General features: G+C 41.5%; 1 protein-coding gene across 1 annotated transcript; it reads left to right on the top strand.

Annotated features, from left to right (window-relative positions):
- The first annotated feature begins 1,525 nt into the window (after positions 1-1,525).
- KRT23 (keratin 23) lies at positions 1,526-13,664 on the top strand. Its single transcript, XM_037809824.1, has 8 exons — positions 1,526-1,962; positions 5,916-5,998; positions 6,679-6,835; positions 7,898-8,059; positions 8,147-8,269; positions 11,049-11,269; positions 12,109-12,140; positions 13,551-13,664. The coding sequence occupies exons 1-8, from the start codon at positions 1,567-1,569 to the stop codon at positions 13,652-13,654; spliced, it is 1,278 nt and encodes a 425-aa protein (XP_037665752.1). The 5' UTR covers positions 1,526-1,566; the 3' UTR covers positions 13,655-13,664.
- The last annotated feature ends 331 nt before the right edge of the window (positions 13,665-13,995 follow it).

The raw sequence follows: 13,995 nt of genomic DNA, 5'->3' as shown, positions 1-13,995 counted from the left end.
GTTCAGAAGAGGATCTCGGGGTTCAGAAGAGGTGTTTTCCTCATAGAAGGGGCACCCAACTTAAGCAGGAGAATTCAGAAAGCAACTGATAAAGGAGATAACCTTTGCACTACATCTTGAAGACAGCAGAACAGGGTGAGCAGCACAGGCAGTGACTTCTCAGACAGAGGGGACAGCACAGGCACATAAGACTTCCTGAATGACATTCGGTGCACAGGCAAATCAGCTCTGACTCAGTTTACGTCTAGGACCCCCCGATTCTTCATCTGTAAAATGGGTACATCAAGAGTTTTCGTGAGGATTGAACAAAGCGTATCAATAGGCTATGTAAACTGGGAAGTCCCACCATCATCATTACGAAGAGAAGATTGTCATACTGAACTCTGCGAAGATTCAACTCTGATAAGTCTGCTCCACGGGGGAATGAACACTGCCCTGACTTTGTCACTGACACATGGCTTGTCCTGGCCAGATCCCTCCACAGTCCTCAGTTTTCCTCATCTATAAAATAGGTGGCTTGGACCGAGGCACACCAAAGTTCCTTCCATTACTGTCATTTTATTTTTAAGTTCTCTTTAAATCTAGTCTCCCATAACCAGCACGGGGCTCCCCGCCCCCAACCTACTTTTTAATCCATGCCTAACCTTTACCTTGGCAGACAAAGTCTTTAATCCGTCAAGCATGTTAGACACACTATGGCACATTTCCTGCTTTCCTGCATCCCCTCTGCGGGGAAAGGTCACCCAGGAGCCAGGCTTTCCGGAGCTCAGCCTTGGGACAGGGCTGCCGGGCAGGGAGGCAGTGGCTGCCTTCCTCCCAAAAGCCGAAGCGGTCCTGACCCAGGCCGGGTGGCTTAGTTTTCAAGTGCGCTGGATGAAAGGCTTCTTAGAAGTGGAAGGCACAGTCATTAATTAATTAATTATAATTGAGGGTTTGTTCTTAAGAGTGGTTCCTTTGAAATTACTTTCCATCAAACAGCAACTGCCACCAAGGCATTAACTGTTCAGACCATTTGCTATTTCCTCAGTACGATTATTTTATTGTGGAATCTAAGACTGTATTTTGATCTGGCTCTGCCCTTATGTGTCTCTCCCACCTTCACTTTAGAGTTGGGGTTTGTTTACTTGTTATGTGTGTGTGTGTGTATGTGTTTAATTTCTATTTTTTTAAAAGGAAATCTATGCCTCACCTAATAACTTTTTGTGGGCTTTAATCTGATCCTTTCATGTCAAATGGACAATGGGAAAACTCCACGGAAAGATTAGAAAGACAACTGAGACAGCTGGGCCCCACCTGAGGTCACTGCTGGAAGGGAGGAAGCAAGCAAGCGGGCGTGTTGATGTGGCTCTACACAACAACCACGTGTGTAAAGGCCCAGGGGCACCGCGGCATTGACCAAGAGGAAACACATGTTGCACAATGATACGATCTTGTTGGTACAGTTGTCAGAGAGGGAACTCCCACAGTGAAGGGCATAAAACCATGCCGGGCCGTCTGGGGCGGCACAGTTCTGTGGTGCCAGGGAGCAGAGCAGAGCCCAGCCCGGCCCCACACACCGATGGGACCATGAACTCTGGCCACCGTTTCAGCCAGAGCCCCTCGGCGCTGCTCCATGGCACCGCAGGTGGCTGGGGCCAGGCGGGGAGATTCCCCCGCGCCCGCAGCGTCCACGGCGGCGCGGGAGGTGCCCGCATCTCCCTTTCCTTCACCAAGCCAAGGTGCCCGCCCTCTGGAGGGTTTTGGGGGTCTGAAAGAGGAGGCTTCCTCCTGGGCGGAAATGGGAAGGCCACCATGCAGAACCTCAACGACCGCCTGGCCTCCTACCTGGAGAAGGTGCGCGCCCTGGAGGAGGCCAACGAGCGGCTGGAAAGCCACATCCTGAAGTGGCATCAGCAGAGAGATCCCGGAGGAAAGCAAGATTACTCCCAATATGAGGAAAGCGTCACTCGCCTGCAGGATCAGGTAAGGTTCTGGGTGACACTGCAGCTCAAGATGGAGCTGCTTTTCCAGGGGAACCCCCGGGGAGGAAAAAGCAGCACAGAAGACAACTTCTAGGAAAATGGCAAATGAGCTTAAAGTAATCGTGCCCAATGGCATTTGAGGATATTTTCTTATTATACCATAAATTTGGACTTTGGCAAGTCTGTTTTGTATAATTGATCTTCTATGCATAAATTATGTAGAAAATGAAGACAGCAAAAATTACAGAAATGCTACAGACTATCTTAAAAATGAGATTAGCTGATTTTCCACACATACACACATGCACACACACACACTAAACTATGTAAGGCAGCCAGCTGATATCCAGTATCACTTATGATCCAACAATGTAATATTAGGGGACATTGGCCAGTATTCATTTTGCATGCACAGTGCACAAGGCACAAGTAGGCATTTGCTTTCTCATTACATCAGTTCTGCTCCACCTCAAAGTCCTGGAGACAGTGATTCCCCATCCATGAAAAGCTGAGTTATACCATTTTGGAGATCATGCCTAAAAGCTGTCACTCCACAAAGAGATGTTATTATTATAGCATGCCTAGTTACTTCCTTGTGGGCTGCCAGAAGAGAAAGTTGCTTATAGTTCTGAAAATGATATATTTCTAGGAAAAAAAAAAAAAAAGAAATCAGCATAATTTATAGAATCTTAGAGTTGGCATGAGTTATGGAAACCTTCTCCAACAAATAAATAACTTTTCAACCAAACATCAAAAAAACTAAGCTCACGCCTTCTGGGATATCTCATTATATTGGCTAGAAGGAAAGGGAATCAGTTATCTCTTAATTTTTTTTTAAATATGTAGCTTCTCTTTTATATAAAGCAGGCCCAGAAATTCCCTGTGAGATCATAATTTAACCTACCTAGAAAGGGCATCACAGGTTTCTAATATTTACACAGTATTATTTCACAACACTCAGTCATCCTTGCTTGAATACAGGAAGGAGCAATCAAGATAATATAAATCTGTCCTCATAATGAACCCTAATTATTGAATAATCAACCTAATAACTGAGCATGTAATTACCTTAACTACATAGTGCATGGTTCTCTTTACAAAAAAAAAAACAAGGTGACTCAACACTCCTGTCATGTTTTTTGTTTAATAAAGTTGCTTTGGTTTTAGATAGAGAGAATAGATTCTTATAAACGGACAGCTGAAAACATGACTCCCAAAAGAAACATGAGGTTAGCCCGGTAAAATAACTTATGAGCTGACAGAAGAGAGAAGGAGGGAAATGGGGAAATCTATTGAGCACTTTTCTGTGCCAGGCACCACGGTGGGTACTATTAATATACATATCAACGCTGCCCAATAGAGCTTTCTGCAATATGGAAACCTTCTACATCAACTCATTTAATTCTCACAACAACCCTGTAAAGACACTGAAGCTCAAAAAAGTTAAACAGACATCCAAAGCCACCAGGCAGAACTGGGATTCTAACACAGGTCTGTTTCCAGTGATCTGTATTTTCCACTATAGCATAGTGCTGACTAATACAAAAATAATACTTATTATTAATACATATAATACAACACATTTGCATTTTAGTCATACGAAACACTTTTAATACACATTATCTCATTTAATTCACATGACAACTCTGTGTGGTATCTTTAATCCCAATTTATGGAAGAGGAGAGGAAGCCCAAATGGTGGACTCAGCTCTTTGGACCAGAACTGAGAAAAGTGAACAGGGGCAATGACAAGGAGGGGGAGCACTTCCATTCTCCAGGCATCCCAGGATTCTGGGTTCTGAGATTAAATACAAAACTTCAGCTTAAATATCGCATTGCCTCTTTTCTGGTTTTCTTAAGTCGGCTGTATCTTCTGTTAGCTATAAGAAAGCAATGCTTTGGAGTTGAGGTTGTCTACCCACCCCGGCCTCCCCGGTCTGCAGAGAAAACAGAGGCCCAAAGAAGTCACACCCTACCTGGTTCTGGAAGCCGTTCCTGGACCTCGCTGTGGTGCTCCGAGCAGTATATTAACTCCCCTTTAGAAATATTAACTATTACCCAAGAAGACTATAAGAAACTGCACTCAAGAATTAATTGAATCCCTGTGAAACACAGGATTGGACATAGTCATAGAGATACTAAAAATAAAGCCTCCTGAATGGCTCTCAGTAAGGCTGAAATAGGCATTTTGGTATATGGTCAAAAACACTATTTTCCTCTCCCTGGCAGGAGATTCCACACCCCGCAGCAAGTATGCTGCATCAATACACCAGCTAGGTTTTTTTGTTTTGTTTTGTTTTGTTTTGTAGAATGAACTCAGGGCCTCAGAGGCAAATCCAGGTGATTAATTACAACATACAATGCAAAACCTATGCCTTACATATTATTTCTCAATCAATCCTCATCCATTCATGGTCATGAACGATGTCTCAGAAATAGTGGCTGAATCATAACGTCGTATCCAGCAATGCCAAACAGTGGGAAACAGTGCTATCCTATGTAACTCTTCTAATTCTCATAACTCTTTGGTGAAGTAGCAATTATTATTGCCTTGATGTAGATGGAGAAACTGAGACTCAGCAAAGGTCACTCAGGGGGGCCTGGATCAGGATCCCAGCCCCAGTCCTTGGGTTTCAGACCTGGCATTCTTACCATTTCAGAATCATGCTATTGTACATTCATGATACTAAATTCCAAGTAAGCAGTGGACCAGATTTCTAAAAGGTGCCTTTGTATTGAGGTATAACTTCGTCCTAACAAAATCCTTTCTAAATAAAGGGATTAACTGTAGAAATACAATGGGGATGTCACAGGATTCTTAGGCTCCCATTAAATTACAAAGTTTAGAGCTGGGACTTTTAATGTCATCTGTTTCTAGTATGAACTCCTTACTTAACAGATGATGAAATTGAAGTCCCGAGAATGGAATGACTGGCCCCAGATCATGCCGATGGTCAGTCATGGAGCCAGAACCAAAGGGAATCCCTCGGTTCCTAGTTCAGCATTTTATCCAATAATACTTTTAACATTGAGACATTTTCTACCCCATTTTCCTACAGACAGTGACATACATCAAATATGCACCACTTCTATGAATATAACACACCTACAAGTGTTTACAAATCAAATCTACAAATGTTTACAAATGCATACACAATTACCTAGTCAACAATATTTTTCTTTTTTAAGTAAAAAATATATTTAAAAACTAGCAAAATTAACTGGAGGCTTTAACACAGTTAAAGCTTATGAAGCTGCTTCATTAGATGGTAAATAATTATTTCAGGTAATACTTTAATAGTTGCAATTGAGTATTCTCATGTAATGCTACAAATACATACATATACCTATAAGTTTTGTATGGCTATAGCACACATTGGACAAAAAAAACTTGTGCTATGTGATGACTGTTATGAAATACATTTAAAATTAGTTTGTCATCTTTATTCAGCAACACTGATCAGAAACATGAATGCTATCACAAGGAAGGATTATGGTCATCTAAAATAATAATTATTGTACTTTAGGAGAACGGAACTAATATTCACAGTAGGAAAAGGAACAGAACCTAGACTCCTTTTTATATCTTCAGATGTCGATGAACTTAATCAAAACATTAAGACATGTTCATAATACTAGAAAATTGTAAGACATTTTGAATAATTACTATCTTTCCTTTGAAAGCATACTTTCAGCACTTGCATCAATCCTAGTCTTTCGAAAACAGGGAGACTGTCTACAGATCATAGGATATGATCATTTCTTCCCACAAATCATTCTGGTGCTTTGCACCTAGTAGCTGCTCAATCAATGTTTATTGATTTGAATACTTACCGTTGCACTGCCAGAAAGAGAAGTCATCTGTTCTGGCAAGTCAGACACCCAGGAAACGAGAGTGCAAAAAGGCAGTGTGAGTGTGTCCAGCTGAAATGGCTCTTGGTGCATGTTTTACAGATAGTGGATGGTAAACTGACAAACGCTCGGGTTGCTCTGCTCATTGACAATGCCAGGATGGCCGCGGATGACTTTAGCCTCAAGTAAGCTCCTTCCTGACAGTGTTGGATTTTTGTTTGCGTGTTTGTTTCTATTGTTCTTTTATTTATTTATTTATTTATTTGCAAAATGACAATGTATCTCGCCATTATCCACATCTAAAATCTTACTAAATTATAATTAAGAGACATAATAACCAAATGCAATGCATGGTACTTAATTAGACTCTAGCTTAAACAAACCAATCAAATGGGGGAATTTTAATATGGAACCCACCATTGGATGATATTAAAGAGTTAGTGTTAATTTTTAGATGTCATAATAGTATTACGGTTATTTAGGAAAATGTCTTTTTCTTTAAAAAAAAATCATTCTGAAGTACTTAGTGGATGAAATGTCATAATGTCTATAAACTACTTTAAAATACTTCAGCAAAGAATACAGATGAAGCCAATATGGCAGAATGTTCATGGTGTTCATGGTTGCTAAATCTAGGTGATGTACATACGGAGGATTTTTATTCTATTTTCTCTACTCGATTAAAAAATTAACAAAGAGTCACAATCATAGAAATTGTGGCATGAAACAAAGGACATGCTGCATGTATTCACTGATTCTCATTAAATGTAAAAAGTAAGAGTTCACCTCTAAACTAAGGTGAATCCTTACAAACACCACAGCCTTTCAACAAGAGGTATATTGTTTCCTTTCCTTCCAACTAAAGGTATGAAAATGAATACTCCTTCATGAAAGACTTGGAAACTGAAGTTGAAGGCCTCCGAAAGACCTTGGACAATCTGACCATTGTCACAACGGATCTGGAACTGGAGGTCGAGGGAATGAGGAAAGAGCTCATCCTCATGAAGAAGTGCCATGAGCAGGTAGAACTCCCCCCGCTCCTTAACCTGCACATTTCAAGGAGATGCAATAGCTACAGAAGAAACCACTGTCTGGATGCCACTCCTATTGTCTTGCCACCTAAAGAATTAAAGGAACTATATAAATATCTAATTTTTTCCATTTCAAAGTTATCTGCTCAGATGTCAACACAACAGCCAAAGCACAATCAAAATTAATGAACAGTTGTCAACAATTTTGTTAATGCATAATGCTTTCTAGGCTTGTTTGTTTATACGATACTAAATGAATAAGTGTATCAGGTTGAACTTCGTTCATTGACCCAATGTAGAGCAAATTGAGGGACAACAGAATAAAGGGAATCTGCCACTAAGCAAGGTAAATAAGATTAGTGACAAAAATTATGAATCCTAATTTCCAGAAGCATTTAACTGACTTCTAAAACATCTCAATTCCCTGAGAGTCTGATCACATGAGAGGAACAATTCCCATTTTAGACAAACAAAATTGCTTCTGAACATCAAAGAACCTGCCTTCTGAATAGCTGGTTAGACAATCATTGTTAATTAAACCTTTCCTGTGGTTGCTTGGTTTTCATGAAATCCCATGGGCGTCGGCCCTACAAAGCCAGAATGCATTGACAAGATTTTAAAAGCTTCCACACCTTCTGGCTTTTGGTTACTGAACAGTTCCCAAAAGCTTTTGCATACAACCTGAAATGTTTAACTGGTTAACTGTGTGAGCACTTCACCAATAAAAAACATTTGCTGAGCAGGTCTTTACATACCACATCAGCATAATTCTCTCTGAAATGTTTTTTAACCAAGGATGAAATCAGTAATCATGAAAGCCATCTACTTACCCGTCTGGTGCTATTCTTTGTTTTAGGAAATTATAAGAGAAAAAAGAAAGCATATAATGTTTTGTCATCAACAAGAAATAACTGAAAAACCAAGCCAAACCAGTGAAAGGGTAGCAACCATAGAAACATAATTTTTTAAAGATACGGTTACTTCTGCAAGCAACACACTTCCTGCCTTCTGATTGTCACAGCTGATTCATTTTCTTTCTCTATTATTAAACAGGACATAGAGAAACATCATATGCCAAATGACCTCAAGGTCAATGTGAAGGTGGATACAACCCCAGCGGAAGATCTGATTAAGGTCCTGGAGGATATGAGACAGGAATATGAGTTTATAATGAAGAGGAAGCATCAAGAGTTGGACACTTGGTATAAACAGCAGGTAAAAGAAAGGCGCCCTAAGTTCCTAAAGGTTCCATTTCCACGTGGTTCCAATGCTGATGTCTCCGCCCTTTGCTTGGTCTTATAGTCAGCAGCCATGTCCCAGGAGGTGGCCAGTCCAGCGCCTGTGCAGAGCAGCCAGAGTGGCATCCATGAGCTGAAGCGCACTTTCCAGGCTCTGGAAATTGACCTGCAGGCACAGGCCAACAGGGTGAGTCTGGGCTAGGAAAGTCCTCGGTAGGGTACCACCTCCTCCACAAAGCCTTCCGTTACCCCTCACCCCTTCTCCAATGCCCCAAATCCCTCAGGACATCTCTCACTTTCCACTTTCCATCCAAACTGTTCACGATGAGAATGAAAATAAGAGCAATCAATCATTGAGTGTCCCCATTGAGCCAGACAGTGTGCTAGGTAGCTAGTTATATTAAGTCATTAATCCTCACATTAATCTTTCCATTTTAGAGATGCAGAAAACAAAGCTCCAACCAGTTAAGTAATTTGGTGAAAGTAACACAGCTAGTTAGAGGCCACATGGCGTACCGGGGTTGACGAGGGCCCTAGGCCCCCACAATCTCTAAGATTGCTCTCCCCACCTACAACCAGGCTGTCCCCCAATCCCCAAATAAAAAAAAAAAAAAACTCCAGGTGCAAAATAGTAGGTGGCAATTCCAGGCTTGGCTGACTCCAAAGTACTGCCCTATTCATTTTGTGTATGTCTTACCACCCAGGAAATTGTAAGTTCTTGTTTCTAAGTCATTTCTATCACCCTTGTGGTTTTGAGTAAAAGGTTTTGTACGACCGTCATAAGCACTCACAATTCATTAAATAGAATCTATCATTTCATTCCTTTTATAGCCTATCCAAGTCGTCCAATCATTCATCAGTATAATTCCTGAGTGCCTCTCCCTCCTAGGTCTTGGGGAGAAATAATTAGTTCAATTGTGTTGAAGGTGGACACGGTAAACTGTTACGTTAACACAAATCAGTGGTGGTGACAAACATTGAAAATGTGCACTGTCAAGGTAATAATGAGCACAGAAATAATGACAGTGTCTTACAGTTTTCAAAACATTTTTACAAGCAATACTTCACAACCACGCTGTGAGGTCAGCAAGGCCATTATACCCATTCTCCTGAATGCCATATCTGACACTATTCTAAGGACTAAGGGTTTGGCAATGGAGGAGTTTATATTCTAGTGGGGAACAATGGATAATAAATGCACAAAGCATCAAAATATATGATATGTTAGCAGGAGAAAAGTGGGACAAAGAAATGAAGCATGGGAGGGAGGTAAGATGTGCCAAGGTGAAGAGCTGGCATTTTAAACAAATTGGTCAGGAAAGATATAGTTTAAAAAAAAAAAAAAAAGTAATTACAGGAACAGGAGAGCAAAGATCTGAGAGATGAGGTGGTGTTTGATGTGACCACAGCAGGGAAAGGGGGAGTGTTCCAGGTAGAGAGAGCAGCAAGTGCAAATGCTGTGAGACAGGTGTGTCCTGCTTGCTGCAGGAAAGGAAGCTGGTGTGGCTGCAGTTGATGAGAGGAGAGGACGGGAGGGAAGGGGAGAGGCTGCACTGATGTAACAATGGAGCAAGACCTGCAGGGCCTTGGCGGGGGTCCACAAGGAATTTGAAACAGTAGGTGTAGACAACCCTTCAAGGAGCTCAGCTGCAGGCAGGGAACAGAAAAATCGAAAGTTGCCAAGGGAGATATGCTTTCCAGAGAGAACATTTTTAAGGTGGGAGAAATTATCCTATTTGAATGCTGGTAGTAATAACCTGATAAGAGGAGACCACCATTGAGGCAGGAAGGTGGGCAGTTGCCAAGATGGCCAGAACACAGACAGCTCACTTACAACAGCAATGGAACAATGGGGAAGCGAGGACAGGAACCCAGGTGCAAGTACGAGGGTGGGAGTAATGGCGGGAGCTGGTGGGACTTCTCTCCTGATTGCTTTCATCTGATCAACAACCAATGGCTGAGGGAGCAAGACCGCTGGCTGAGAGACAGAATGGGAAGGGAGGAGGTCTGAGGATGGAGGAGAAGGAATGAACGAGTCCTCTGGAGGGATGGAGGATGGCTGGACCAGGGAAATGTGGCTTGGCAGCAGGCAGCATTAAAAGCCAACTGAAAGTTAGCAGCCATGACAAAGTGAGAGCAGTCAGCACAGTCAGGAGTTTTTCTTTAAGCTTCAACTTATGTGCTCCAAATAGGCAAGTGGCAATCCAGACAGAATGGGGACATGAACTCAGGCTTTCTGTATCCAAGCCCAGCAACTTCATTTTGCAGCTTTTAGAATTTCTTCAAAAATGGCAATTTGTCACCATTGTCATAATCAAAAAGCATTGCTTGAGACTGCGGTTGCCATATTTAGCAAATAAAATTACAGAACGCCAGTTAAATTTGAATTTCAGATAAACAACAATTTTTTTTAGTATAAATATGTTCCATGCAATATTGAGCAATATTTGGGACATACTTGTACTAAAATAATATTTCTTTGCTCATCTGAAATTCAAATTTAACTGGGAGCCCTGTATTTAATCTGACATTCCTACTTGAGATCCTTCACTGAAGATATAAAGAGATGGCAATCCTAGTTTCTGTTTCCCTCTAGAAGGTTTCCATCTGGCCAGAGATGAAATGTACACATCAGAAGGTAAACAATAGTTCAGCACAAGACACTACATGTCCAATCCCAAATGAGCAGCGTAGATAATGAACGCTGCCGAAGTGTGGCGGAATTGCCAAGAGCTCCCTGATGCAAAGGTTTTATGCACAGAAAATGGGGCTTCCAAAGTCCCAACATTGCTCAACTCCTGATTGTCCAAGCCCCAAACCTAGTAAGTCATCCTGCTTCTCATCTTTGTATCCCCAGCAGCTGCCAAGCACAGTGACTGGCATATTCCAAGTACTCGATAAGCACAAGTAATTGAATCCATCATCCATCAATCACTTAGCAAAAGGAATATCATTTCCTCTTTTAGAAATGTGCTTTGGAAAACATGTTGTCAGAGACCCGGTCTCAGTACTCCTGCCAACTCCAGGACATGCAGCAAATCATCTGCCACTACGAGGAAGAACTGAGGCAGATCCGCCAGGACCTGGAGCGTCAGGACAGTGAATACAAAGTCCTCCTGGGTGTCAAAATACACCTAGAGAAGGAAATCATCACCTACCGCCAGCTCCTGGAGGGAGAGGGTGACGGGTAAGGCACAGCCTGATGGGAGAGGAGGATGCAAAAGGCACCCGACTCGTGTGTGTGCATTCATGTACCTTATTGGTTCTGTTATTGAACATCACTCTAGAAAAAGAGAGGTTTATGTTGAATTTCTCCTGAAGATAATTATATTAGGTTGTATTTCATTAAGGAGCAAGTGTGAATTAATTAGCTATTACTGCTAGGATGCTAAGATATGCACTCAGAACAATTAAAGTTAATATATGAAAGTACCTAGTAAAAAAAACAACTATAAGGGTTTGGCTGTGGTATTTCCCAGTGGGAATGCACACAATTACAGTTCTGGCTCAGAAAAAAAAGGTGAAAAGTGGGGGAGGATGTTTTAGGCCAACAGCAGGAAAAGATCCATAAGAGATTTAGATGCCGAGATTTTCAATCTAACCATCCCAGGAAATCACAATGGCTGGCCACGTAGTTGACACATACATTCTATGACCCAAGAGAAGGGATTAGAAGATTTTTGGAAATACACAAATAAAAAGTCATTGGACCAAACTTTGAATGGTCTGAGAAGCCCAGTGGTTCTGGGCTTGAGACCCAGGGCCTAGAAGACTGGTACAGGCAAAGCATTCAGCTGAAAAGGGGGGTGGCTTGGGAGAACAGCCCTGATCCCAAGTACCTACTGCTCTCTGCACCTAGAAGGTTTTTCCCATGCACTCGTGATCCTTGTGACTACCCACCTCAGAAAATTATTCTCATTAAAGAGCTGAGAATTTACAAGCCAGACAGGCTGGGGGTTCATCCTGAGAAGTTTTTATGATTGTTGCTAATACTAAAATGAGCTTTAACCTTTATCACTTTTATAGGATAACAGAGGAATCCAAGTCGAGCGTGAAAGGTAAAAATTTATGTTATTGTTTGACTCTACCTGTGTTCTTAATGGATCAGCATGTTTTTTCATCCGTTCTGTAATAGTCATAATCCTTTAGTGTACTTCCAAATACACTGTGTTCAATTTTTGTTTTACTCCCAAATGGTCAGAGATTTTAAATCAACAAATTGGGCACTACAGAATGAAATGAGCTCTCAATATTGTCCTCAAAAATATATATGAAAGTTCTTTACAGGCAGTAAAGTAGGTAAAAAAGATCATTAATATGATTTTATCTCTATTAAATAATAGAGTGTGTTTATAAACGCCTAGGAAATTAAGGGGAAATGATTCCACAAAATTTTCAAACTATATTCTGTTGAACACTAGTTCTATGAGATTTTAATAGTGAATGATGAAAGATGTGTTCTGTAGCCAGATAAATTGGGGAACACTATGTACAAAACTCTTCCTCTTGAAGACACAAGCTGCGTCTTAGTGTCTTAGGGATCAACAAGTACTGCTGTGGGGAAGAAAAGGAACAGGAAAGAGGGGGAAAAAAACAGCCAAGATTTACTTTGTTTAACCCAATGTTCCCAAACTTCTTTGACTTGGAAACCCTATTTTCTTAGATTATCCTTAACATCTCACACGAAAGTTCTGGGACCACAGCCTGTGACCAACTGCACTTCCTGATCAGTTGGTGGTAAAATCTGTTTTCAGGCATTGGAGACTCAGAATCAGAGTTGGGAGAACTGCCACAGAACAGCTGGCCTAACTGATAGCCGTCTACAAGACTCTGACAATGGTCTCTCAGCCCCTCCTTACTCATAGCTAGGGTACTTTATGGGGTGGCCCAATCTATAATTGTAGAGGTTTGATTTTTAAAAGTGCCCCTCTGTATTTCTGTTAGTGGTTTCAATTCTGCCCTCTGGTCTAGAATTGGTTTATTGATGTGTCAAGAAGGCACTTACTCAAATGAATCCAATCTTTGAAAACTGTGACCAAGATAAATACCCCTGCCTGCATTCTCACCCACCAGTGGCCTTCTTTCTAGAATGTCCCTGTTAAAATGAGTTGCAGAATGACATTTAGTGCTCTGTAAGATCACAGAAACTGGGGCAAGCACTGTAAACCCACACCAGCAGAAAGGATTTCTTGGTTGTCTGTGCTCAGACTAGATTCTGTATCAGGCACGCCTAGAAAAAGGGCTTGATTTCTGGAAGGTGACGCTGTTCAGATATCCTCATTACCTGGAAGGTGGGAGAAAAGGCCTTCCCCAGTGAGGTCCCTTTCCAGAAGAGTCTGCCGTATTGCTTAGTAGTCATTTTAGAAGGCACAGAAATCCAAATCCTCACAGCAGGGAACTGAGAATGAGTCCAGTCCTGGTGGTAAGAGGGGCATAGCAGTGACCTGTTCAATGCTTCTTTTCCTCAGCATCTGCAGCTCCAAAGATCAAGGCCATCACACGGGAGAGCATTAATGGAAGAGTAATTCTTTCTCAAGTGAATGAGATCCAAAAGAATGTGACAGACCAATAAAAATTCTGCCTGGTGTAAAAATTGTGTTTTCCCCAGTGGAAAGTCCTTTCCCAGACACTAATGGGCACGTCCTAAGAACTACCCTTGGAGTTATCAAACTCAGGAACTTGTATTTTTCTCTCCATAACAATCGCACCAGACTTTCCATAATGATCCTAATATGTTGCCGCACTTTCCAAACCAAAGTTTATGAGTTTAAAGCTCTACTCTCCCACCACAATCTTCAGATTCCTATCACTGTGACGCAGTTTTGTAGCCAATAAACCCCACACCAGCTGCATCGTGTTTTTTTATATATATCATAAAATGCAACAGGACCTCAAGGTCTCACCCCGACCAGG

This window comes from Choloepus didactylus, chromosome 18, assembly GCF_015220235.1.
Source record: "Choloepus didactylus isolate mChoDid1 chromosome 18, mChoDid1.pri, whole genome shotgun sequence".
Lineage (NCBI taxonomy): Eukaryota > Metazoa > Chordata > Mammalia > Pilosa > Megalonychidae > Choloepus > Choloepus didactylus.
The sequence above is the reverse complement of the archived record's forward strand: the minus strand, read 5'-3'. Positions and strand labels throughout refer to the sequence as shown.